The sequence below is a fragment of the Microcebus murinus genome, chromosome 4, assembly GCF_040939455.1.
Source record: "Microcebus murinus isolate Inina chromosome 4, M.murinus_Inina_mat1.0, whole genome shotgun sequence".
NCBI classification, from domain to species: domain Eukaryota; kingdom Metazoa; phylum Chordata; class Mammalia; order Primates; family Cheirogaleidae; genus Microcebus; species Microcebus murinus.
This window is the reverse complement of record NC_134107.1, coordinates 44,263,551-44,291,219: the sequence shown is the minus strand read 5'-3', so window position 1 is coordinate 44,291,219 and position 27,669 is coordinate 44,263,551. Positions and strand designations below refer to the sequence as shown.

At 45.3% G+C, this 27,669-nt stretch overlaps 1 protein-coding gene across 2 annotated transcripts; it reads left to right on the top strand.

Annotated features, from left to right (window-relative positions):
- The first annotated feature begins 7,600 nt into the window (after positions 1-7,600).
- Positions 7,601-26,749, top strand: LOC105879956 (L-lactate dehydrogenase A chain). Of its 2 annotated transcripts, none has more exons than XM_076002110.1 (8): positions 7,601-7,767; positions 15,737-15,886; positions 18,115-18,232; positions 19,637-19,810; positions 20,278-20,451; positions 21,986-22,103; positions 24,386-24,509; positions 26,008-26,749. In XM_076002110.1, exons 1-8 carry the CDS (start codon positions 7,645-7,647, stop codon positions 26,170-26,172), a joined length of 1,146 nt encoding a protein of 381 aa, XP_075858225.1. In that variant the 5' UTR covers positions 7,601-7,644; the 3' UTR covers positions 26,173-26,749. The 2 variants fall into 2 exon arrangements, with proteins under 2 accessions (XP_075858225.1, XP_075858226.1); XM_076002111.1 differs by lacking the exon at positions 7,601-7,767 and adding an exon at positions 13,437-13,581.
- Positions 26,750-27,669: the final 920 nt, after the last annotated feature.

The window sequence follows — 27,669 nt, the reverse complement described above, 5'->3', positions numbered from 1 at the left end:
TTTATTCTAGTGTTTAGATGAATGATCATTCCATGACAGAAGGCCCCATAAGATGTTTCCTCTAAACCGACATTATCCAAACTCTTACTAGGTAGTCACAGTTCCTTGTGATATACCAAGCCAAGTTACTGATTTGAACATGTCATTATCATTTCATTACTCAATTCTTCACTAGCTCGTTGTTGTCTAAAGCATGACTGGCACAACTCCAGGGGATGAGAGAGTAGATTTCAGATGAATGAATATTTTTTTTAATTGTAAAAGTTACATATTTCAATGTATATATAGGTATATTTTAAAATGTAATCGTCATTAGCTGAGCATGCCTCCTGGTCCCCAAGCTGGAATGGAACCTTTGAGGATTGTACAGTGTGGGCCTCCCTCCCCAAGAAATCACTGTTTTGTTTGCTTCTTTGGAATGAATGTAAAAATGCTTCTGCCCTCGTTTGAGCTAGCTGGTTTCAGGAGACTACTATCTCCCTCTCAGAGCTGCATTTACACTCCCTTCCTGTGCACCTTGCTCTGAAATGCAGGCTGAGAATATGGGAGGGGCTGATAATTGACAGTTACCTGGAATGTTCAGTCCTTAGCCTTGGGGAAAACAGCTGGCTGCTCAGCTGTCTCACTGTTCCTGGGAGGGCTCCAGCCCACACAAGGCAGCAGCAGGCTGGGCAGCAGGTGGTGTCAAAGGTCTCTCTCCTGGCTACTCTGGGCCATCATCTTCTTAAGGTGGGCTCCTGGGAGCCTCCCAGGAAGTGTCTGCAGTTCAACATTACAAATTGCCCCAAAGGGACAGAAAAAAGCAATTAACATTTACTGAGCACCTAGTGGGCACTTGGAACTTCACATCTAAACTTTACAACAACTTATGAAAATACTATTACCCCCGTTATACAGAGGCCCCATGAGTTCAAGGAACTTGCCCAAGTTCTCGTCGTGAGTGGCAGAGCCAGGAGGTGACTCAGGACACTGTGGGGCAGAAGCAAAGAGCATAGTGGGAGAAAGACACCGAGCAGGCCTGTTCTCTGGAGACATGTGCCTCACTCCGATGCCAGCTGGATGTTATATGGCTGTCTCTTTCCAACCCATGGGGAAAACAAAAGTGAGGGAGGCCAGGGCTGCCTTTCTGAATCCATGCAAGGAGCAGAGACAAGGCAGTGTAAGGCAATGGCCAAAGCACCCATGTACTTTACATCTTATATTAGAGACACCATAAAAAAACTGGGAAACTGGTAGCCCCTCCCTCGTCAGACCAGCCCTGTATAAATAACTGACTACAGCACTAAGTAATAAGGCATTCATTATTTATTTATTTATTGCCATCAATAAGAAATGTACTTGTTTTTAAAAAAAATCCAAATGCTGGCATTGTCCATAAAAATATAACAGGTTTATTTATAATTGTTATAAAGTTGAACTGCTGAAACTTGTTCACTGAAACATTTTGAATTGCATTAATGCTTCACATCCCTGCATTTATGTTAAAACTTCACACTCAACTGAAAATGGAAAAACTGCCACTACTTGATTTCTATTCCCTCTTTTTCCATTTGCGATCACATACTTAAGTACGTTTTGGCCGGGTGGTGGGTGAGGAATCTAATGTTCAGAACTCCCAATAACAGGAAGAAGAGAATTTTTTTTGAGAATTAAATGTTTTCCCATCATAGTGGATTCTTAAGCACACTCTTCACGTATGCAGCCTGCTAGCTGGATGTCTTTTGGCATAACTGTTACACGTCTGGCATGGATAGAACACAGATTGGTGTCTTCAAATTAAGGCATTCATCTTTAAAATGGGAGGAGGGGTAAGTTTCAGAGCAGCCCTCACCTGAGCAAAAGTCAGGGGTAGGTTTGGGTGCAGGGCCAAGAAGAATTCTGAGAACAAATTTTGGAACAGTCCAAAATAGAGGAAATAAACTGTCAGAACAATGACCACAAATTTGCCTCTTTCCAACTCATTTCCTGTGATAGGAATATGGTTTATTGAGCAATTATCCTGTGCCAGCTACTTTTGTTTGCATTAAACTTATTAGGTGGAAGCTATTACTTTTTCTATTTCACAGATGCTTAAGGATTCAAAAGGTTAAGTGACTTGCCCAGAAAAAAATAGGCAGTAGGAACAGTCAGGATTTGATTCCAAGTCTGTCTGGCTCCCAAACCTGAGGTTCCTACTGTGTGATGATTGCTGCCTGGGACCCTCCTCTTGGAGGATCATGCAGTGCAGCTGGTGTCCCCGCTGTCAGTGTCCCCATGTCCCTTGGAGATGTGAAAAGCTTCTCTCCAAGTGGTAAAAGCAGGAGTGGGATGTCTAGTTTCCAAAAGGCCTGGGCAAAAAGATAGAAAAGTAGAGCCTCCTTAGAGAGGATCATTTCGGCTCTGTTTCCCACCCTCTGCCCCTGAAACTTGGCAAAGCAGCACAGAAACGGGCTGGCAGGAGCTGCTCCAGATGGTCACTTGGGCCCCAGCACATTCCTGGTGCTCAGATGCGTGAAGGAGCAACCTCCAGGCAGCAATGCCTCATGTAAACCTCATTGATTTTCTGCTTTGCTGGATCAGTGAGAGCCCTCTTCAGCATGGCCTGGCAATTTTCTTGGAGCCTGCTGAGAGGAGGGCCCCATTGTCCCTGTTATTAGAGGTAGTAGCTGTTCCTGGTCTCCACGCAGGGAGTCTGCCCAGATGCTATCTGGATTTCATGTCGTTGAAGCCTGGCTCCAGCACAGCTGGCTGTGTGACTTTAGGCACATCTCCCCAAGACTCAGTTCCTGTTAATGTAAAATGGGTGGTTGTGAGGATTAAAATAGATAATGCATTTAAAGGGTTTAGCACATGAAATGTTCAACAAATATGACAGTGATTATTATTGCGGTTTTCACAAAGCCTGGACCCATGAGGTTCCATCTCCCAGCACCATCTAAGAAGCATCCTTCAGCAATGAAAAGTAATTTTTGTTGTTGTTGTTTGTTTGTTTTTTGAGACAGAGTCTCACTCTGTTGCCCAGGATAGAGTGCCATGGCGTCAGCCTAGCTCACAGCAACCTCAAACTCCTGGGCTCAAGCAATCCTCCTGCCTCAGCCTCCCGAGTAGCTGGGACTACAGGCTTGTGCCACCACACCTGGCTAATTTTTTCTGTTTATTTTTAGTTGTCCAGATAGTTTCTTTCTATTTTTAGTAGAGACGGGGTCTTGCTCTTGCTCAGGCTGGTCTCCAACTTCTGAGTTCAAACTATCTGCCCACCTTGGCCTCCCAGAGTGCTAGGATTACAGGCAGGGGGCCAGAAAGGTAATTTCAAAATAGCTCAAATCCTTGACTTGCCCTTTGGCAAAATGACAGTGGAGATTCCAGCGATGTCTACAGGAGCACTTAAGGAGAATAACAAGAGTCCTCCTTCCTCTCTGATGCCCTCTGATCGCAATCCCAGCAGTTAAGACATCTCCTCAAATCTCCCTCCTCCACTGGCCCCCACACTCCTTTGAGGTGTTTTCTCTCCTTCTTTTTTTTTTTTTTTTGAGACAGAGTCTCGCTTTGTTGTCCAGGCTAGAGTGAGTGCCGTGGCGTCAGCCTGGCTCACAGCAACCTCAAACTCCTGGGCTCCAGCGATCCTTCTGCCTCAGCCTCCCAAGTAGCTGGGACTACAGGCATGCGCCACCATGCCCGGCTAATTTTTTATATACATATCAGTTGGCCAATTAATTTCTTTCTATTTATAGTAGAGACGGGGTCTCGCTCTTGCTCAGGCTGGTTTTGAACTCCTGACCTTGAGCAATCCGCCCGCCTCGGCCTCCCAGAGAGCTAGGATTACAGGCGTGAGCCACCACGCCCGGCCTCTCTCCTTCTTTATTAATGCAGATTAGCAGCTGGGGACCCCATCCTTCTCCCTGCTGCTACTGTCCTGTAGAGTCTTTCCCAACATGCTATTCTTGACTCTGCATCACAGAAGCCCAAAGAACATGTTGAGCAAAGACCTAACTCTGTGGAAGGAGACTGGGAAAGGAGGTTGAACAGGAAAAGAAGGAACACCGGGGAGCAGGCATAGGGATGGTTGTGTGCTCTCCTCCACGCCCTGAATTTCCCATCCTCTGCCTCCAAGTGCTGTCGCTGGAAACAGAGCAGATGTGCTTAGAGGGCTGAGGAGTGTGAGGAACCAGTCGCAGTTCCTGGTTGCATCCTGATTCATTTTTCCCCTGGAAAGAGAATCTCTCAGCGGAGGCATCCCTAATCCTCAGAGGGCTCAGGCCTGGTCAGCTCCCTGTGTGTCTGGCTCTCGCTAGCCACCCTCTTGCTCTGGAATCTCTGACTTGACAAACAGCCCCCCAGCTCCTCAACTGCCCCAGGGGGCATTTTCTGAGGGGCAGGGTAGCAAAGGGCTGGGACTATTGCCCAATGGACTGCAATCTATCTCCTGCACTCCCACCCCCCCTGAGGGAGCAAAGTCTAAGGCCAACTAACACACTGGAATTCTCAGCTTTCACCCATTGCCCTGAAAAAGTTTTGACACTGGAGCCCCCCCACTTCCCCGCAGGAATCAATCCCACACAGAAGGGAAGACCGTCCAGCCAGGGCAACCCAAGCTGCCTCCCCAGGCTGTCCGCAAGTGCTGGGATGACAGTGGGGCATAATGGGCCTGCTGAACCCCTGGCCCTCCTGGGGTCTGCTAGGGAGCCCCGCCAAGAGTGCAAGCTCTGGACCAAGGCAGGAAGCGGTGGCCCCTGGTTACCATGGAGATGCTAGCACAGACTGTGCCCGTCTGTGGTTGACAGGCAGTCTCCCTTAGGAAAGGGGGCGGGGTGGAAGAATTTGGGTGTTTAAGAACTAGCTCAGCTTGGGTGGGGGGGGCTGGTGATATCAGGAGCTTGTAGCCCAGAGGACTAGGGAGGAAGCTGAGGCTGGGAGCTTTCCACTGAGGTGGCTTCCTGCTGATCCTGTAGCTTTAAAGGCTGGGGTGTGGCCTCCTGCAGGGCAAGGCTTCACCACTAAGCTGCCAACCCCAAGCAAGGGCTGTTGGAAGAGACTCTGCTGCAATGGAAAAACCCAGGAGTCAGAGACTGGAGGAAGAACCACACCCGCAGTGCCAGGGAAGAGCCCAGGCTTGTTGTGAAGACCCACAGTTCATGATGCAGAGGAGAAAGCACTAGACTGGTTGGAATGTTCTAGTCCCTTAGTCGCCACCACTAAAACACTACAGGGGCCAAGAGCCCTTCCCTTCCCTTCTCTGAGCCCTAGGTCCCCACTGTGTGAGTAACATCTGCCCTGTGAGCTGGGGAGGGTTACGGAGAGGCCCTGCAGCGTGAGTCAGGGGCAGGTGAGGGCTGGGTGGTTTCCCTCTGATTAGGTTGGGTCCGCACAGGAGGGCCAAGGCTGTCAGGACCTCTCTCAGACTTCTGTCCCTCTTCTGTGGCTAAAACTAGAGAATGACCTAAGTTAAAAATGTCCTTTGAGAGAGCATGACGCTGCAAGTGTGTATAAAAGGCAGAGCTAGGCCCTGCACACCCGGGGGCCACATAAGGCTAACCCCACGCCAGGGAGAGGGATTAGCTAGGGCCTTGCTGCACACCTGTGAGCCAGGTGAGCTCCTGGACCTTCCTGCAGCCCTGGGCAAGGGGGAGGGGGAGGACGTTATCACATTTGCCTTTTGATATCCGGGGAGCAAAGGGCTAAAACTGCTTTCTTACTGTCCTCTCAGGCAGGAAAGACAGAGGGGCAGAGTGGTGTAGGGGGAGGAAAAGTAGCCCAGGAGTTTGAAATCCACTTGGCCGCTTTCCAGCTGTGCAGCCTGGGGCAATTCAATTTTTTGTGCTTGGGCAGTCTCACCAGTGAAAAGTCAGAACTCCTGCTCTGGTTGCCGTGAGCTGGGCTGACGCCAGGGCACTCTAGCCTGGGCAACATAGCGAGTCTCTGTCTCAGAAAAAAACAAAAACAAGAACAAGAACTCCTCCTCTGCTTTCTTTTCCTGGTTGGAGTGAAAATGTCCTGAGGAAATGGTTGGGAAAGCCATCATAAGCTATGTGCAAATCAAGGACCCAGTGAGCTTCATCTGGCTGCAGGATCTGCACCCCCCACCACAGCCTGAAGTCCCTCCTGGGGTGCAAGGAGCTTTCCTTTGCTCCTCTTAGTGGAATCTCAGGCTTCCCAGTGGAGCGAAAACCTTTTCTGGCATCCCACAGAAATGATGCAGGACTGTCTTTTCAGGGCAGTATCCCCTGAGCAGGCTCCAAGAACAGGGCAGAGAGCCTCGTTGTCCAGCAGAGCCTGCTTTCTGAGACAGACGTGGATGAGTGGTTGCATATGGCAGTTTAAACACAGTCCAGGGCCCACAAACCCACGTCTCAATGGGGCTGCCCTGCAGTCAGCAGCCCACAGCTAAGACCTGGTCCAGTCCTTTCCCCCTCCCAGCCCCAGAAAATTACAAATTGACCTCTCTGTATTCATACTTCCAATTGGCCTTGATCCCCTTGGAATTTCTTAGGAAATTACCCTTCTTTTTTGAGCTAGGGTTTGGAATGTCATTCACCGGTGGCTAAGCAAAGGTTTAAAACAATATACACAAATGTAAAGGGTGATAGGCTCTTGCTCTCAGTAATCTACTTTCGAAGCTCTGTGGGATTGTCTTTTATCAACAAATTTAACACCCTGTTTTGGAACTAAAACGGGGGCAAGAAGATGGTAGGCATGGGTTTCCTGTTGCCATGGTTATTTCTCCTTCACCCCAGAAAAAAAAACCCTAATCAGTTCCCCAAATGCAGAGAGAGCTTTGCATCTGAGTCCTGAGCAGAGCGGTAAAAATGCTGTGTGGAGGCTTGACTCACCACCTCAGAGCCTCCTTGGACATTAGAACCAGAAGAAAGATGTTTAGGTTACAGTCAAGGGTGCTGAGGCTAGAGAGGGAATGTGACCGCCACAGTGTCACCCATGACAAAGCTGAGGCAAGAACCCAGGTTCTGCCTCTCACAGTCAGTGTCTCCTCCCCACCAGGCTACCCACTCATCTCTGACAAGCCATGCCCATCATGCCCAAGGTGTCAGAGGGAAAGGTTATCAGACCTCTCCATGGTCTTCCCTTGCCACAATTAGACTTTCTGCTTGTGGTTGCCCACACCAGGGATTGTCTGGCTTGGAGGGGCCTTGGGACTCCCTTTGCAGCACTGAGTTTGGGGACCCTCAGTTTGGAAGCCATTTATATTGGCCTGACAGTCTTTGCTTTAGAACCCATCAACGGAATGGGAAGCCTGAGGCCTAACTCCCTGCCAGGGAAGGATCAAGAGAAAAGGGCCCAGCTGCTACTTCTTTCCTGGGTTAGGAAGTGACTAGGAGGGAATCTAGAGTTCCTGAGATGGATTCTGTTAGGGAACAGCGTAAGGAATGAACTCTGGAGGGAAATGACAGTCCAAGCCAAAAAGGGAAATAGAGGCAGCATCTAGCACTTGAGGAGGAGCCTGGCCTGGAGGAGGAGAGGAGGCAGCAGGGGAAAGGCATCAGGGTGCCAGGAGATGTCACCCTGAGAACCTTAACGTTTGGGGTGGAGTCTTCCAGTGTCCACTCCCATCATCCGAGAGATGGATGGGGTTTGAGGGGGGCGGGGACATGAAACAGTTTTTCTGGGGCAAGTGTCTGCTCTCTTGCCAGAGAGAGGAGCCTCTACTTTGGCATGTACACTGCAAGCCCTGGTCTCTCAGGGACAGAGACCAATGAGGTCATCTGCATCTTGGGTTCTGCAACTCAGGAAAGCCATCAGTTTTGCAACCACGAAAAAGGTGAAAAAACTCAGGCTGTGAGTATTCAGAGGGGCCGCGGGGCTGTGTAAAGTTGTGTCAGAGAAGCGTATGTTCTGTTCGGATGTGGTTGGAGCTGCAGATGGTCTGTACATGTTGCGTATATGCATATGTTGTATATTATTACAAAACAAGGTGCTTTCCTTTCCGTGACCTCTCAAGCACCTTACTTTCATCCTATCTCTATCATTCTCCAAAAACTTCAATGACTTCCACTGACCACCAAAAACCAAACACGTCCCTACCCCCCAAATTTCTTAGCCTGACTTCTGAGGCTAACGATTCAGCAGACACTGTATTTTCCTGCCTCTGTGCATTTACTCATGTTAAGTTCTCTGCTTTCTCAACACCTGATCTTTACCAATTGAAATCTTTTTCTCATCCAAGCTCAGATGCTACCTCTTCCAGAAAGCCTTACCTGGTATCCTCTCTCCTGTGAATGCCAGAGCACTTCTCTCTATTTTTTTTTTTTTTTTTTTTTGAGACAGAGTCTCGTTTTGTTGCCCAGGCTAGAGTGAGTGCCATGGCGTCAGCATAACTCACAGCAACCTCAAACTCCTGGGCTCAAGCAATCCTGCTGCCTCAGCCTCCCGAGTAGGTGGGACTATAGGCATGCACCACCACGCCCGGCTAAGTTTTTCTATATATATTAGTTGTCCAATTAATTTCTTTCTATTTTTAGTAGAGACGGGGGTCTCACTATTGCTCAGGCTGGTTTCGAACTCCTGACCTTGAGCAATCCACCCACCTCAGCCTCCCAGAGTGTTAGGATTACAGGCGTGAGCCACCGAGCCCGGCCTCTCTACCTCTTTGATGGCAGTGTTACATTCGCTCATGCATTTTGACTATCAAGGGGGTTATTGTCAGTCTCCTGCACTAAATGGTAAAGTCTTTGAAAGCTAATATTAATAAATTTGTCTTGTTATTTTTGTATCTCCAGAACTTAGCAAAGTTCCTTTACATAGCAGGCATTTATTTAATTCAAAATACATTTGTTGGCCAGGTTCAGTGGCTTTCGCTGGTAATCCTAGTACTCTGGGAGGCTGAGGTGGGAGGATCCCTTGAGCTCAGGAGTTGGAGACCAGCTTGAGCAAGAGTGAGACCCGGTCTCTACTAAAAATAGAAAAAAAATAGCTGGGTATCCTGGCATGTGCCTGTGGTTCCAGCTACTCAGGAGGCTGAAGCAGGAGGATTGCTTGAGCACAGGAGTTTGAGGTTGCAGTGAGCTATAACGACTCCACTGCACTCTACCCAGGGAGACAGAGGGAGACTCTGTCTCAAAAATAAAAACAACAAAAAACCCCACTTGTTAAACAAAGAAATGTATGTCCTGGAGGAGATGAATAAGGAAGTTTCTTTCCACTGGAGCTTACAATCTAGTGACAAAAAGAGATGCACGGTAATACGTATTAATTTAATATGAAACCCAAGGAGCAGCACTTGAGCTCTGAATATGTGGTGCTCTGGTGGGCAGGGAAGGTGGCAGGGGAGAGGCATTCAGGTTGAAGGAACTACCTTGCTGGAAGGCTGGAGGTGGGCAAGTACATGGCACATTTGGAGAACATATTGAGTAACCTTGCGACTGGTATATAGGAAGCAAGAAGGAAAATAGGAGACAAGACCAGAGAGGGGATATGAGCTGTGGATCACAGAGGACCTGCTGGGCCTTTCTCAGATGTTGGGGTTTTATTCTGGGGGCAATGAGAACTACTGAATGGTCTTTCAGGGGAGTGTAACAAATACTGAATGAAGAAATGACTCTCCTCTGTGTTTTGGGTGGATGCCATCCTGTGACCAGGCTCCATTTAGGAATATCTTACAGTGCGGGCTGAGCATCTGGGGCCAGCCTGTCCCTTGGTCAAACCACCTCTTTATGGGGTCTTTTTTCCCTTTTAAAAAGGCCATACCCAAAGATCACTTGGTCAGATTGAGAGGTCTGTTCTGCCCTCTGAAACAGTTTCCTGGCCTGTTGCATGAGTTTCACATTCTGCTTTGGCTTTAGTACAGCAATCCTACTGTTTGAACGATATTACTCAGGGTTACACAGAGGAATGGAACCAATAGGAGACTATATATAAAGAGATTGACTACGAGGAATTGGCTCATGTGATTATGAGGGCTGAGAAGTCCCATGATCTGCCATTTGCAAGCTGGAGACTCAGGAAAGCTGGTGGTGTAAATTCAAGTCCAAAGGCCTGAGAACCAGGAGCGCCATTGGTGTAAGTCCTAGTCTGCGGGCAGGAAAAGACCAATGTTTCAGCTCAAGAAGGCAGGTGAAGGCAGCCACTGACAGCCACTGCCTCTTCTGAGCTGGAGACTGGCTTGAGCCCCCTAGATAATCTCTTGTCCTATGCAAGGGTGGGCGTAGGGGGGAACATCCTATAGAGAGAAAAACATAGGCTTTAGAGTCACTCAGCCCTAGGATAGAGTCCCAGCCAAAATCACTTACAGCTACACAACCTTGGCAAAGTCACTAATCTCTCTGAGCCTTGGTTTCCTTCTCTGAAAAATGGAGATGATTATGCCTGCTCCCAAGAACTAAAGTGCAGATGAGGATAGGGACTGCCCAGCTTGCTGCCTGACACACAGCAAGTGCTCAGTAAATGGTACTTTTAAATTCATGTTTGTGGAATCAACTCGTGGCTGTTCTGCACAAGAAGAGGGAATCAGTGCTTGGAGGGAGTTATTGTTAGGTGTGTTAAATTAGGGGAATGAAGACTATACCTACCGAGTTTCCTCGAAAATAAGACAGGGTCTTATATTTATTTTTCCTCAAGAAGACACCCTAGGGCTTATTTTCAGGGGATGTGTTATTTTCCCCTCAAAGCCTCAGCTTGCAGCACGCACAGGATGGCCGGGACCTGACAGGGGGAGCCCACCTTGTTGGCTGCCACCACCTTTCCGGTCACCTCTGGGATAGTAGCTGTCACGAAGGGGCAAATGAGAAGGGCTGCAGAGACGAAATGCATGGGTTGTGCAGATACTGCTGCGTAGCCACGCCCATCACTGTCTTATTTTCGGGGTAGGGCTTCTATTGCGCAAATGCTTAGAAATCCTGCTAGGGCTTATTTTATGGGTAGGTCTTATTTTCGGGGAAACAGGGTAGTTTATCTTCACAGATCATCCCAGAGCTCCCAACCCCAGGCCCTCCATGTGGAAAGACTTAATTGTCCCCCCAGGCTAACTTCCCCTCTCTGCCTTCTGTGCCCTTCCTCCCAGCAGCTGAGGTCACAATTGACAGGCAGGCAGGGTCCTAGGCTTGACTGAATGAGGACATTGTTGCAAAGATGAGGAAACAGGAGAGGCTGTTGCAATCTGCCCTGCTTGAGGCACTCTGGGGAACCAGTGGCTCTCCCCACCCCTGCCCCCCAGTTGTGTGTTTGAGATGAGAGCACAGGTCTCAAGGCCTCCTAGAGTGATGGGAAACTGTTAGGACATGCAAGAGAGATGCTCTGGTTTTCCGGAGCTGAGCATGGAGTTTTCCCTTTGAATCGAGAGACCTACAATTATGAATCTTTCTTAGCGCTGGCATTGAGCTGCTGGCACAGGTTCAGGGAGGAAGTAGACCCATCCATGCCTAGCAGGACTTACTGTCTGGTAGGGGAGCACAGCCACACACACCTCTATTGCAAGCTGATTTGCAGGACGTACAGACCAGTGTGGTAGGAGCAGAGAGGAGGGCGGTACGAACTGTGTGGGTTGGTTGTTCTGGGTTCAACACAGAACACTTCTGTGACCAGATGTATGGGGTTTTCCCCCACACCAAGAACTCCACGGCACGCGCCAGCTGGGTATTCTATAATTCAGTTCTGATAGTATCCACCGGGATAGCATCAAATCCCACAGGTTAAGGGCTTAGTCCTGCAAGCCTGCCCCTCACTCCAGACACCAATCACAAGAAGGTTGTGCCCCCCTGCCCTGCTTGATTTCCACTGGAAAAACAAAACAAAGAACAACAACAACAACAAAAACAAGTAGTAGGTTGTGGCCCATGTTTCTGAATAACTGGCTGGAAATCAGGGTTCCCACGACCCACCCTCCTCAGGTTGGAAAATTTGCTAGGATGGCTCCCAGAAATCAGACAAACACTTATATTTACTGGTTTATTATAAAAGATGTTACAAAGGATACAGAGGAACAGCCAGATGGAAGGGATGCATAGGGCAAGGCATGGGGAAGTGGGCACAGAGCTTCTTCCATGCCCGCTCTGGGCGCTTCACCCCCTGAGCACCTCCACTGTTCGGCAGCCTGGTAGCTCATCAAACCTTGTTTAAGAGTTCTCACTGAGCTTAATCTCCAGCCTTTCCTGGAGTTGGTGAGTGGGGATGAAGGTTCCAACCTTCTAATCACTTGGTCTTTCCAGTGACTGGCCCCAACCTAAGCAGACATGTGGGGATAAACTCTGGGATTATGGAAAAGGAGTTCATTATGAATAACAAAAGACACTTCTATCACTAAGGAAAAAAATCAGGAAATTGTGGTAAACTCAAAGGCTTACCAGATATGTTTCTCATACCCCGTGGAGAGCACTAGAACACAGGTACAAGTTAAAGTGATGGAGGGAGAGGGCAGGCCAGGCAAAGGAAGCTGCATGAACAAAGGCAAAAACAGCATGTTTAAAAAAAAAAGAAGAAACAAAACCACCCCAAAATTGAACTCATAAAGAGTAGGATGGTAGTTATCAGGGCAGGGGAGGTGGGGGGATATGAGGAGATGTTAAATCAAAACGCCCACAGTTCTTGGGTATGGCTGGGACACGTGGGTGGGGCAGTAGGAAGTGAGGACACGGATGTAAATGTGGCCTGAGTCGTCAACGCAACCGTGCCAGGCCTGAGAGGCCCAGGCTTCGCTGTGACTGTGGGACCCGGACGGCTTAGCGGCAGGGGAAAAGCGGCCTTAAGTTTTGGAGATCAAAAAAAAAAAGTTTTGGAGATCACTCGATTTAGGTATGGACAGACTGACGCCTTGCTAGGTGTTCCCTTTCTTTCATTCGACAACTATTTGTCAGATGCCTTTTTTTTTTTTTTTTTTTTTTGAAACAGAGTCTCACTTTGTTGCCCAGGCTAGAGTGAGTGCCGTGGCGTCAGCCTGGCTCACAGCAACCTCAAACTCCTGGGCTCAGCGATCCTACTGTCTCAGCCTCCCGAGTAGCTGGGACTACAGGCATGCGCCACCATGCCCGGCTAATTTTTTGTATATATATTTTTAGTTGGTCAATTAATTTCTTTCTATTTTTGGTAGAGACGGGGTCTCGCTCAGGCTGGTTTCGAACTCCTGACCTTGAGCAATCCGCCCGCCTCGGCCTCCCAAAGTGCTAGGATTACAGGCGTGAGCCACCGCGCCCGGCCTTGTCAGATGCCTTTTATGTGCCGGAAGCTGTTGTGGGCATTGGGAAACAGGGATGAAGAAGCAGATCATGCCTTCCCTGAGGGTGCCCTCCACGTTTTACGGAAGAGGAAACCGTGGGTCTGCCTGTCTCCAGCTGGTGGCTCCGGCCCGGGCCTACGGGGCTGCAGGGCAGCGTGGCTCTGGACGGCCCCTTAGATGTCCCGACGCACGTGGGTCGGTCGGCTCGTGGGTCGTCCGGCTGCGCGCGCCGCCGGAGCCTCCAGGGCGCCCGGCCTGGCTCGGCGTCCGCCCCCAGCCCAACCCACACGTGGGCTCCCGCACGTCCGCCTGCCCCCCCCACTGACGTCAGCTTAGCTCTTCCACTTAAGGCCCCTCCCGCGCCCCGCCAAGAGTGCTGGAGTCGCTGCCGCCGAGTCCGGACGTCTTTGTCGCGCGCCTCCGACGCCCCCAGACTTGCATTCCCGGTACGGTCGGGCCCGGCGCGCACTGCGCCCGAGGGGAGGGAAGGCGAGCCGCCTCGGGCTCTGCTGGCCAGGTGCTGCTAGCAAAGGGGTCCCTGCTCGCAGGAAGTGTAGACGCGGCTTCCCAGAAGTAGACTCCCGAAACCTGCGCGCGGTGGCCCACGCCACGTGTGGGTTCGGAGCCCGCCGCGCTCTGCTTTTGCTATACGCGGGACCCGTGGCCTCTGACCGCGCTAGGGAAGGAGGAGATGGCCACACCCAACCTGAGGTCGAAAGCCCAGTGTACGCGGAAGAACAAGTAGATGACAGGTCCAAAGGGTGGGGGATATCTCTGGGCTCAAAATCGGCGAACGGCACAAAATTCGAAGTCGGGTTTCCGGAGCCCATTGAGCCAAAAAAAAAAACAAAAAAAAACTTCGGCATGTCCGGGGCGGGTTTCTGGAAGCTGGAAAGCGGCTGAGCGCCGTGCGGTTTGCATTTTTCCCGTGGGAGGCTGAGAGGTGCGCTCCCCGGGCCGGCTGCTGCCTGGAGATTATAGGGCCCCTTCTGTGTAAATTACATTAAGCAGCGATTAGCGCAGCCCATGCAAGGATGAAGCAGGCAGGGCCCCAGCCCTCCCCCACCAGAGACAGTCTGTGGAGAGTAGGATTATCCGGTTCCATCTCCTCGTTTTAACCAGCGGGAAAACGTGAACCTGAGAGAGAGTTTAGAGCGGGGGGATGTCTAAGGTCACGAAGAGTGGGTAGCAGGGTGAGTGGTAGACCCTGTCTGCACGGCTCTCGCCATTAGATGCGCCCTCCTCCCACCCCTACATTGAAGGGAGCGCTGGAAGCAAGGGCTGAGCTTTGGGTGAAGCCAGCAGGTCTCTGCAGGAAGAACTCCCTTCCCCGCGCCAGGCTCCAGGAACCTTACAAGGCTGTCTAGAAATAGCAGTGATTTGTAAGGAGATACCTGATTCCAGCTTGATGACTCTGGGCTGCCTGCTTGGAGGTCCTCTCAGATATTTTTGCCCTTTGGGATGGTGCCAAAACTAGACATGATGCTTTCGGGATGCAACCTGTGATGTTCCCTTCAATGAATGCAGTGCTGGGTTGGAGTAACAGAATGGAAAGCCCTTTCCCCGGCTCCGGAATTCGAGGGTTCCATTAACTTTAGGGCTCCATGCTTCAGGCCCTCTGCAGCTATTTCTGCACTCCCTGAAGCGAAAAAATTTCCTCATACTGGGCTTCACGCCGTTGCAACACGGATCACAGCATAAGCTACACTCCCTCCTGTTAAGAGCCCCTAGTTCCTGATATGGTGATTAAAGTCTGGTTCTGGCCACGCGCCACGCCAGGGCCAGGGAGGCTGCCAGCCGGGTATCACGTTGCCTGCCTCTGGTTAAATCTAAAGTCTGAATCCGAGCTCCCTCCCTCCCTCTGACCCACTGAGCAGGACAGCTCCTGATTATCTCTGCTCACCCACAGGGGTTCTCAGGCTTCCGCCCTCTGGCCTAGTGCCGACCTGCCAATGGCCAGAAGCCGCTATCGTCTCCGCCCCAGTGCTCTGGATTGCGCACGCGCCCAAACTTCCTGTGCCGGCTAGTGGTTCGGATCTGGGCGGGGCGTAGGTCTCTCCACCTCTGGTCTCTGCCCCTTCTTCGTCGGGGTGGCGTGGAGAGGGGGCGCATGCGCAGAGCCCATAGCACGCTTCTCTGCCTTGAGTCGTACCTTTGGCCGTTGATGGCTCTTTTTTGCATGTACCTTTAGTCCTTGCATGAGGGGCTTGGCAGTGTATTTGTTATAGAAGCCTGAGTGGCTGAAGGAGAGCTGGGTGGGCGGCTCACTGTGATCTTGTCTAAGGAGAAGCCAGCCCCACGTGGGGTAAATAAGCCAAAATGAGTGAGCCCTCCAGAGGCTATACTTACACCCAAACGTCCGTATTATTTTTTCATGCCAAGGTGAGTTAATTCACATCAAGACCCCGGACAGATCATAATCTGGCATTAGGCCTTTCAACTCTTCTTTAGCTACATTTTTTTCCTCCCCATTTTTAGTCATCTCTTGTGTTTTTAGTGGCAGGTACCTCAAAAGGAAGTAACCTAAGCTTTTCTCAGAACAGTTCTTGGTTAATAAACATCAAAAGGATGCAGTGACACTGAATGTTTTTCACCCTATAGATTCCTTTTGGTTCCAAATCCGGTATGGCGACTCTCAAGGATCAGCTGATTTTTAATCTTCTAAAGGAAGAACAGACCCCCCAGAATAAGATCACAGTTGTTGGGGTTGGTGCTGTTGGCATGGCATGTGCCATCAGTATCTTAATGAAGGTAAGTAGAGTCTACCACTCTGGAAGCACATACTTTGACTCCACCCTTTCCCCACTCTGTCCCCAAGAATCATTATACTGTATGTAAAAATATTTAGGCTCATGCACTCATTCAGAGAACTTTGCATGAAACAAATTTGAAACATAATAATATACTGAAAGGGAATCTGAAATTAATAAGTATCAAAGGACTTAATTAGTCCTTTGATTAGTCCTAATGAAAGGAATTAATAAGTATCAAAGTATCAGGATGTCAGGCTTGAGACCCAGTTCCTAAAATTCACTGTTACATATTAACATGCGTGGATTGCCTACCAATGAAAAGGAAGGGTCCATGCCTTTAAATGAGCCAGACTCTTCTAAAGTAATTTTTATTTTATTTTATTTTTTTGAGACAGAGTCTCGCTTTGTTGCCCAGGCTAGAGTGAGTGCCGTGGCATCAGCCTAGCTCACAGCAACCTCAAACTTAAGCAATCCTGCTGCCTCAGCCTCCCAAGTAGCTGGGGCAGGCCTGTGCCACCATGCCCGGCTAATTTTTTCTATATATATTAGTTGGCCAATTAATTTCTTTCTATTTATAGTAGAGATGGGGTCTTGCTTTTGCTCAGGCTGGTTTCAAACTCCTGACCTCGAGCAATCCACCCACCTCGGCTTCCCAGAGTGCTAGGATTACAGGCATGAGCCACCGTGCCTGGCCTATTTTATTTTATTTATTTATTTTTTTGAGACAGAGTCTCACTTTGTTGCCTGGGCTAGAGTGCCATGGAAGCAGCCTAGCTCACAGCAACCTCAAACTCCTGGGCTCAAGCAGTCCTTCTGCCTCAGCCTCCCTAGTAGCTGGGACTACAGGCATGCACCACCATGCCCGGCTAATATTTTCTATATAGTAGATGTCCAATTAACTTCTTTCTATTTTTGGTAGAGACAGGGTCCTGCTCTTACTCATGCTGGTCTCAAACTCCTGAGCTTAAATGATGCACCTGCTTCGGCCTCACAGAGTGCTAGGATTATAGGCGTGAGCCACCATGCCCGGCCTTCTAAAGTAATTTTTGAATTGAAAATGACACATACATATGGTAAAATTAAGATCATGCTAATGTGAGAAATCTTAAGTTCTCCTCCCACCCAAACCCCATTGTCCCTCCTGCCTTGGATGGCAATTTTGTTATCCATTATGGAGCTAAAATTTAATTAGAAAAAAGAACTTGTGAGTAAAGAACTTCTTATTACAGTACTGGAACCTGGTTTATATCAAAAAGAAATTGAGCTGGCTTATAATATTAAAATACTTTAAGTTCAAAGATTTGAAATTCCTAATAAGAGCAAAATAATGAATTCTGGGTCCTGAATAGAAATGGATTGAAGTGAGAAGGAACTAAAGGCAAAAATGAGCTATGCAAAGGTCTTGTAACAACATAGGTTGCTCTATATTGTTCTTAGAAGAGGCCACATAATACTCCAACTTTTATTCATTACTCACTGGACCAGAAATTAGTGCCTTCTGTTTCCCTCACACCTATGAATGCCAGTGGTCTTTTTCTGTGATGGCCTCTGACTCAGGTGTGGGTAAGAATACCTGCCAGATCACTAATAATTGATTTAAGGGTAGATCTGCAGCTACAATAACCTTTTTTGGTAACAACAAACCACATCCCATTTGTATTAAAACTATTGTTGGTGGCTCCTGGTCCTAGATACACCTACAAACTTTTATAGGTTCAACTGCAAGAATATTTTTTGCCAATATTATGCAATGCACAAATCTGTCTTTATGCAGAACTGTTAGTATTGGTTCATATATGGAAATAACCAGGGGATAGTCCAGAATATTGCTTTTTAATTCCAAGTCTTGATACTGGTCAACATCACGTATTTAAAATTGGTGTGTAAAACTAAATTTGAGAGAGTAAATAGAGCAGTTTTACATAATTGGAAGTTATTCTGACTACTGCCAATCCAGAGCTCTGCCTTCACACCAGTGGTGGTAGAACTCCTGTAGAGGTTGCTCCAGTGGGGAAATAGGGCTGAAGATAGGGTCAGTGTTATGTATGGGGTCATTTGTGAGTCGGCTTTTTAAGTGTGGGCCTGCCTCTACTTGGAAGTATATCCTGATACTGTACTAATAAGGTAGCAGAACTCTACTATGCCAGAATATAGAAATTTTACATGTCCTTCCAAAAATCTAGAAGTATCCATTTCCCATTTAACTAAAGATTTTATGTCTTTTAGGACTTGGCAGATGAGCTTGCTCTTGTTGATGTCATTGAAGACAAATTGAAGGGCGAGATGATGGATCTCCAACATGGCAGCCTTTTCCTTAGAACACCAAAAATTGTCTCCAGCAAAGGTTGATGTCAACAAGTTTATATTATAGTTGCTCGAAATCTTAGCTCTTCAAAGCTTTTCTCTTTTATAGAGGATAGGAGAGCCTGGGGATAATTTTGCATTGGTGCCTGTAGATATCAAAATTTCAGTTTCTAGTAAATGGTTTTAAATGGAGATCCAATTTGTCCATGATATGGAAAGCATTTGAGTTAGAGTGTAATGAGTAAAGCTCCAAACTTTAGGTCTATATTTAACCACATTCTTTCAAATACTTAAGTATACTTACTCCTCCTCCCCAGTCCTTTTCACACATGTAACACAAAGTTGAGAATAGGGCAAATGAGCCTGTTCAGCAGATATTCTTGGCTTGACCCTTTCACACTTATTAGTACCAGCCAGGAAACCTGAACATGAGCCCAAATAGTATGTTTTGATACTTGAAAATCATTGGCCACTTATCTGATAAGTTACTCCCTTCATCATCTAATCCCTGGGTTAACTGTCTTGTTCTACAGGGTAACTAACTAGAAGCAAAAATATGCTTGTTAAGGGTAAAGATGTCTCTGCTTAAAAAAAAAAAAAAAGAAAGATGTATACCATGGAGTGCTACTCGGCTATGAGAAACAATGGTGATCTAGCACCTCTTGTATTTTCCTGGATAGAGCTGGAACCCATTCTACTAAGTGAAATATCCCAAGAATGATAAAATAAGCACCACATGTACTCACCAGCAGATTGGATTCTCTGATCAATACCTAAGTGGACATATAGGAATAACATTTATCAGGCGTTGGACAGATGGAAGGGGAGAGGATGGGATGAGTATATACATACATAATGAGTATGATGCATACCATCTAGGGGATGGACACGCTTGAAGCTCTGACTGGGGAGAGGGAGGGAAGGCAACACATGTAACCTAAACATTTGTACCCCCATAATATGCTGAAATAAAAAGAAAAAAAAAGAGAAAAGAAAGAAAATGAACAAAAGATGAGAAAATTGCCTGTCCCTAGGCTGATAGGATGATAGTTAAGTATTAATAGTTACGTAGAGGCCGGGTGTGGTGGCTCACACCTGTAATCCTAGCACTTTGGGAGGCCAAGGCAGGAGGATTGCTTGAGTTCAGGAGTTCGAGACCAACCTGAGTAAAAGGAAGACCTCATCACTACAAGAAATAGAAAAATAAGCCAGAAGTGGTAGCGTATGTCTGTAGTCCCAGGTACTGGGGAGGCTGAGACAGGAGGATCGTTTGAGGTTGCAGTGAGCTATGATGACGCCGCTGCATTCTAGCTGGGATGACAGAACAAGACCCTATCCCCAAAAAGAGACTAAAAAAACAAGTTAATGGAGCAAATTTTTTGTTGGCTAGATTAAAAATTTCTCTTAGAGGCCTTCATCTGGTCATTGTTTCCCTTTTCTCTAGACTATAATGTAACTGCAAACTCCAAGTTGGTTATTGTCACAGCTGGGGCACGTCAGCAAGAGGGAGAAAGCCGTCTTAATTTGGTCCAGCGAAACGTGAACATCTTTAAGTTCATCATTCCTAATGTTGTAAAATACAGCCCAAACTGCAAGTTGCTTATTGTTTCAAATCCAGGTGAGACTTTTAATTGTGTAAAAATAGATGAGCTATAGTAAAACTGATAGTATGTGTTATATTCTGTACACACATTTATTGTTTCATTTATCTCTCTTGTTTCATTTCTTTCCTGAGAGTAGATTTGTGTTTTTGTAAAATAATTAATCTTAAAACATTAAAGGAGATACAGTGCCTCTGAACATAGTTGGAGCTTAAAATTAGTTACTTGTCAAAGATCTTGGATAAGGGATAAGTTTATGAATAATTGTTATTTTCTTAGTTGGTACACAGTTTATTTTCATAAAACTACATTTGTGTGAATACTGAGTGGATTTGATATGCATTGTATAGAGGTTTAAAAATATTAATAAAAATATTAATTAGTTATGATTAATATCAAGATCCATACAGAACCATCTATCTTGAGTAACCAATCATTCTCTAATGATTCACCTCATATTTATGTCTAAATCTTTTCTTCATAGTGGATATCTTGACCTATGTGGCTTGGAAGATAAGTGGCTTTCCCAAAAACCGTGTTATTGGAAGTGGTTGCAATCTGGATTCAGCTCGGTTCCGTTACCTGATGGGGGAGAGGTTGGGAATTCACCCACTAAGCTGTCATGGATGGGTCCTTGGGGAGCATGGAGACTCTAGTGGTAAGCATGAGTTGTTTTCAAAAAGATTATACAAAAAATTGACAGACATTTCATTATTAAATTCTAGCCTAGTATCCATTAGTCAAGGTAGAATGGTTTCCTGAAATCTACCATTTTGTATAATTATATGCTAAGAATTGTTAGGATTTTAGCCATTTTCCTGACATAAGCATTATAAAAGCCATCCATGTAAAAGAAACATTTGTACCCACTTAATATTTGGAAATTAATTTAAAAAAGGAGAGAAAAGGTCAAAATGCTTACTAATGTAATTTGCTTGCTTAATTTTATGTCTCTGTTCTCTAGATTCACTAATCATTTGATGATGGTGGAAGCACCTTAGAAGCTAGATTTCAAATAAGACCAGTTCAGATACTTTGTATCACTTTGTGGTGCTACTTTGGCAAATAAAACAAACAATGAAAATGTAACCTTTCTTTTATTACTCTAAAGAAATCCTTTTAATTGAGTAGAGAAGAGGCAATATATGCACGGTGATTATTCTCAAGGATTTATTTGTTGAACTGTTTTACCCACCATCCTCCCTAAAGTTACTTATTCAACACAGATTTTTAAAAATTCCAAAAAAAAAAAAAGAAGAAGAAGATTTTAGCCATTTTGTATGACATTTTATGACATGGGGAATGGGGAATGAAATTTCTCTTCCTACCATGAACTATTAATATTAAGACAATATTTCTTAGTGACCTTAGTCATTTAATATCCTACCTGTTTATAGACTTGCATTGCCTGGTACTAAAAAGGTCAGCCAATCCAAGTGGAGTGCAGAAAAAAAATTGTATTACCATCACTGTTGAAAGATGTTACAATTTGTACAGTGTTCTCAGAGTTTCTTCCACCAAGAAAATTTCCCCTATGTTCTCACACTATTTTTTTTTTTTTTTTTTGAGACAGAGTCTCACTTTGTTGCCCAGGCTAGAGTGAGTGCCGTGGTGTCAGCCTAGCTCACAGCAACCTCAAACTCTTGGGCTCAAGCGATCCTCCTGCCTCAGCCTCCCAAGTAGCTGGGACCACAGGCATGTGCCACCATGCCTGGCTAATTTTTTGTATATATATCTTAGTTAGCCAATTAATTTCTTTCTATTTATAGTAGAGACGGGGTCTTGCTCTTGCTTAGGCTGGTTTCGAACTCCTGACCTTGAGCAATCCTCCCGCCTCGGCCTCCCAGAGTGCTAGGATTATAGGCGTGAGCCACCTCGCCCGGCCTCTCACACTATTTTTAATATTTCAGATTTATATGGATTAAACATTCCAATAGGTTAGAATACAGTAAAAAGTCTTAGTTTTATATAAACTAAATAAGAACATCTCTGAGACTAAGGGTTTATTAAAAATGAATGAATGAATGAATGAATGAATGAAAATCGAATCTAAAAGTGAGTAAGGACTACATCGGTGATACTCTTGCATCTACCAAAATGGGTATCTGCAGATAAGAGAATTAGGAAAATGGGTCACAATTACTAGGCCATTGGTACATGAAAATAAGTATCTTCTATATTATTTCTTTTAGTGCCTGTATGGAGTGGAGTGAATGTTGCTGGTGTCTCCCTGAAGAATCTGCACCCGGATTTAGGCACTGATCAAGATAAGGAACAGTGGAAAGAGGTTCACAAACAGGTGGTTGAGAGGTAATCAATCTCATAATTTGGCAACATGGAAGATTTAATTTTTTTATTTAAAAGATTAAAATTTTGATTGCATTTGAGTACTTTTATTAGAGAGAAATCTTATTTTCTTAAAGCTTTGTTAAAAGTCATCCTATAAAAGAGGTGTAAAAGAAAGAATGGCTAAAATAAAAATTAGTGACAGCACCAAATGCTGACAAGGATGTGGAGTAGCTGGATGGCTCGTACATTGCTGGTAGGAATGTGAAATGATATAACTGCTCTGGAAAATAGTTGGCAGTGCCTTTAAAACTAAAGTGGATTTGCCATGCAACCCAGCAATTACAGATATTGGATCCCAGAGAAATAAAAACTTAGTTTCTTTTCCTTACCTCCCCCCTACACACACATTGAGCAAAGATATGAAAAATTATAATTATTTATTAATGCTAAAGTCTGGGGAGTTTTTTGCCATAGACACCCTCATCTTCTACGGGATAGTGTAAAATCTGTTTTATGTTTTTTTTTTGTTTTTTTTTTGAGACAGAGTCTCACTTTGTTTCCAGGCTAGAGTGAGCGCCGTGGCATCAGCCTAGCTCACAGCAACCTCAAACTCCTGGGCTCAAGCAATCCTGCTGCCTCAGCCTTCCAAGTAGCTGGGACTACAGGCATGCGCCACCATGCCCGGCTAATTATTTTCTCTCTATATATTAGCTGGCCAATTAATTTCTTTGTATTTATAGTAGAGATGGGGGTCTTGCTCTTGCTCAGGCTGGTTTCGAACTCCTGACCTCAAGCAATCCACCCACCTCGGCTCCCAGAGTGCTAGGATTATAGGCATGAGCCACTGCACCCAGCCTGGTTTTGTTGTTGTTGTTGTTGTTGTTTTAATGCAGTAATTCTCTATAGTCTCTCGTAAATATTTCTTTGCTTACATTGTAAACTATCATAATAAGACAAGTAGATTAAGTCTACCGTATTGGGAGTCAGTCTTTAAGAGCATAATGATTGATTCAGTTAGGAATAAGATCTTTAAAGTTTCTACTGTAGTCTTTATGAATAGAAACATAGCTATGATTATAAAGTTTTAAGCAAGGTCTATCTAGATTCATAATTATACTAAAAACATAAATACTAACTGTTGAAATTATTGAAATAGGGAAGATTTCATCTTGGTGTCATTATTTACCTATGTAGTCACATGTCGGCCTCAGGTTTATAGAATTGAATAATGAATCATAATCCTTGGGTCATGACATATTCTCATGATTGGTCTAGGCATATCCCCTCTTATTTGTATTTGTTTAATTAAATAAAATCTGTGAACCCACCACCCAACCCAAGCAACACTGACAGTAGCTGTCAATTAACTATAGTGTTTTTTTCTTTCTTTCTTTCTTTCTTTCTTTTTTTTTTTTTGAGACAGAGTCTCACTTTGTTGCCCAGGCTAGAGTGAGTGCCGTGGCGTCAGCCTAACTCACAGCAACCTCAAATTCCTGGGCTTAAGCAATCCTCCTGCCTCAGCCTCCCGAGTAGCTGGGACTAGCCACCATGCCTGGCTAATTTTTTCTATATATATTAGTTGGCCAATTAATTTCTTTCTGTTTATAGTAGAGACGGGGTCTCACTCTTGCCAGGCTGGTTTTGAACTCCTGACCTTGAGCAATCCACCCGCCTTGGCCTCCCAGAGTGCTAGGATTATAGTGTTTGTTGAGTCAGAATTACTAGTCCACTGGTATTTGGAAATAAGTGAATTCCATGCTCCCCCCCCCCCCCAGCTTTAGGATTAATGCCCACTAGGACTCTTCAGCACATAGATATTTGATAACTTGACTAAAAAACTCTCATTCAATTTTGTTGAGGTAGGTAGAAGATTATAAAACAAATAGATCCTTCTGTCGCCTTTAAACTCCCACTTGAGATAATCCTGAGTTAATATGCTGTGTTATCTTGGATTTACTTTTTAAAACCCATGATTATATTTCTAAGAATTATCCATTTTGTTGTACGTGGCTGTAGTTCATTTGTGTTGACAGCTATGTAATATTCCATTGTATCAATATATCACAATTTATCCATTCTCCTGTTAGGGCTTATTGGACATGTTGCCATATTTTTGCTATAACTAACAGTACTGTTCTGAACATCCCTATACATAGTATCCTGGTATAGATGTTACTCATAAATATATAATGCAACGTTGTGGAACTATTTACTATAAAGCATGTGTTTGGTGAAAGCTTTGACTTAGTTCATTTCTCTTACCTTACTTTTTCTGCCTTTCCCTACCTTTTCATCCCCTGCAGTGCTTATGAGGTGATCAAACTGAAAGGCTACACATCCTGGGCCATTGGACTGTCTGTGGGAGATCTGGCAGAAAGTATAATGAGGAATCTTAGGCGTGTGCATCCAATTTCCACCATGATTAAGGTAGGTGTAGTGTTATGCTGTATTTGAATGCTTCACTTCCTGGGTTTTTAAAAAAGATTCTTCTGAAAAAGCAATTAGATTAATATAATTTCTCAATCAGTAAATTTTTTTTTTTTTGAGACAAACCCTCACTCTGTTGCGCAGGCTAGAGTACCTAGCTCACAGCAACCTCAAACTCCTGGGCTGAAGGGATCCTCCTGCCTCAGCCTCCCAAGTAGCTGGGACTATAGGCATGTGCACTCATGCCTGGCTAATTTTTTTATATATATTTTTAGTTGTCCAGCTAATTTGTTTATATTTTTTCAGTAGAGACGGGATCTGGCTCTTGCTCAGGCTGGTCTAGAACTCCTGAGCTCAAACGATCTTCCCGCCTCGGCCTCCCAGAGTGCTAGGATTACAGGCATGAGCCACCACACCCAGCCTGAATCAATAAATTAATAAATTAATGTACCCACAACTTTCATTTTTGGAAAGAAATGGTTGAGCTTTAGGATTAATGTCCACTCAGACTATTCAGCACATAGATACTTGATAACGTGACTAAAAAGCTCTAATTCGATTATGTTGAGGTAGGTAGAGGACTATAAAAGAAATAGATTATTTTTCCATTGGGAAAAATAGAAATCACATTCATTTTTTTTTTTTTTTTTTTTTGAGACAGAGTCTCACTCTGTTGCCCTGGCTAGAGTGCCATGGCGTCAGCCTAGCTCACAGCAACCTCAGACTCCTGGGCTCAAGCGATCCTCCTGCCTCAGCCTCCCGAGTAGCTGGGACTACAGGCATACACCACCATGCCTGGCTAATTTTTTCTATATGTATTAGTTGGCCAATTAATTTCTTTATTTATAGTAGAGATGGCGTCTCACTCTTGCTCAGGTTGGTTTCGAACTCCTTAGCTCAAACAATCCGCCCGCCTTGGCCTCCCAGAGAGCTAGGATTACAGGCGTCAGCCACCACACCAAGCCTCACATTCAACTTAAGAGTTATTGTTGCTACTTTATTGACTTTCTTTTATACAATCATTATATCATAACTGAACATGAAAGGCATTTCTACTTATCAAGTTGTATTATTTTATTTATTTATTTTTTTGAGACAGAGTCTCACTTTGTTGCCCAGACTAGAGTGAGTGCTGTGGCAACAGCTTAGTTCACAGCAACCTCAAACTCCTGGGCTCAAGCGATCCTGCTGCCTCAGCCTCTCGAGTAGCTGGGACTACAGGCATGCGCCACCATGCCCAGCTAATTTTTTCTATATATTAGTTAGCCAGTTAATTTCTTTCTATTTATAGTAAAGACGGGGTCTCACTTTTGCTCAAGCTGGTTTTGAACTTCTGACCTCGAGCAATCCACCCGCCGGCCTCCCAGAGCACTAGGATTACAGGCGTGAGCCACCGCGCCCGGCCTCAAGTTGTATTAAATAAGCTTCATAATTGTAGAGACTATAGCCCTGAAATGCACAGACAAAAAATGTAAAATGTTTTTCTTTTTGTCTTCAGGGTCTCTATGGAATAAAGGAAGATGTCTTCCTTAGTGTTCCTTGCATCTTGGGACAGAATGGAATCTCAGACGTTGTGAAGGTGACTCTGACTGCTGAGGAAGAGGCCCGTTTGAAGAAGAGTGCAGATACACTTTGGGGGATCCAAAAAGAGCTGCAATTTTAAAGTCTTCTAATGTCACACCACTTCACTGTCTAGGCTACAATAGGGTTTTAGTTGGAGGTTATGCACATTGTCCTTTTTATCTGATCTGTGATTAAAGCAGTAATATTAAGGTAGCCTGGGAAAAACATCAATGTCCTAAAGTTAGAAATGGGAATGGTTCGTAAAAACCTACAGCTGTATCCTGACAATGGACGGTCCTTACCCTGTGTCACCCTAAACTGGTTAGTGGAAAATAGTTCCACCACTGCTGAAGCACCACTGCCAATGCTGCACATGCTGCAGTTGCCCTTCAAACCAGATGTGTGTTTACCATGTGCTATGTAACTCCTGGTTCCTTCACCCAACATGCCTAGTCCAGCTTTTTCCCAATCAGTTACATCTTGGGATCCAGTATATAAATCCAACATTGCATGTCCTTGTGCATAACTGTTCTAAGGATCTTATTTTGTGTACTATATGTATCAGTAGTATACATTGCCATATAATGTAAAGAAAAAAATCTACATATAAACAATGCAACCAACTATCCAAATGTCATACCAACTAAACCATTAAATAAATAAACCTTGAACAGTGACTATTCTGTCAATTCATTATATTAAGATGTAAAGTCATAAAGCTGCTTTTTATTCATTACATTATTTAAAAATATTAGGCTGCAATCCTGCGATGATTTTTTCTTTTCTTTTTTTTTTTTTTTTTTTGAGACAGAGTCTCGATTTCTTGCCTAGGCTAGAGTGAGTGCTGTGGTGTTAGCCTAGCTCACAGCAACCTCAAACTCCTGGGCTCAAGCGATCCTCCTGCCTCAGCCTCCCGAGTAGCTGGGACTACAGGCACGAGCCACCATGCCCGGCTGATTTTTATATTATATATATTAGTTGGCCAATTAATTTCTTTCTATTTTTATGGTAGAGACGGGGTCTCACTCAGGCTGGTTTTGAACTCCTGACCTTGAGCAATCCGCCCGCCTCGGCCTCCAGAGTGCTAGGATTACAGGCGTGAGCCACCGCGCCCGGCGATTTTTTCTTTTTCAAGAGATGGGGCATCACTCTGTCACACAGGCTGCAGTGCAGTGACACAGTGATAGCTCACTGCAGCATTCAACTCCTGGGCTCAAACAATCCTCCCACCTAAGCCTCCCAAGTAGCTAGGACTATAGGCATATGCTACCATGCCTGGCTAATTTTTTCATTTTTTGTACAGATGGAATCTTGATATGTTGCCAAAGCTGGTCTTGAACTCCTGGCCTTAAGCAATCCTCATGCCTCTGCCTCTGGAAGTGCTCGGATTACAGTTGTGAAATCACCATGTCTGGCCCCTGAAATGATTATTTTGTTTTAAAAAGTGGTACTATTTACTAATAGCAGAGGGTACAATTAGATCAACTGGGTTGTTTTGGTAACATTTCCTTTATAATCAATAATTTTATATACTTTGTCCCAAAGTATTATGAAGTATATGATATTAGTGCTAATCATAATTGGTACTCTATAATTC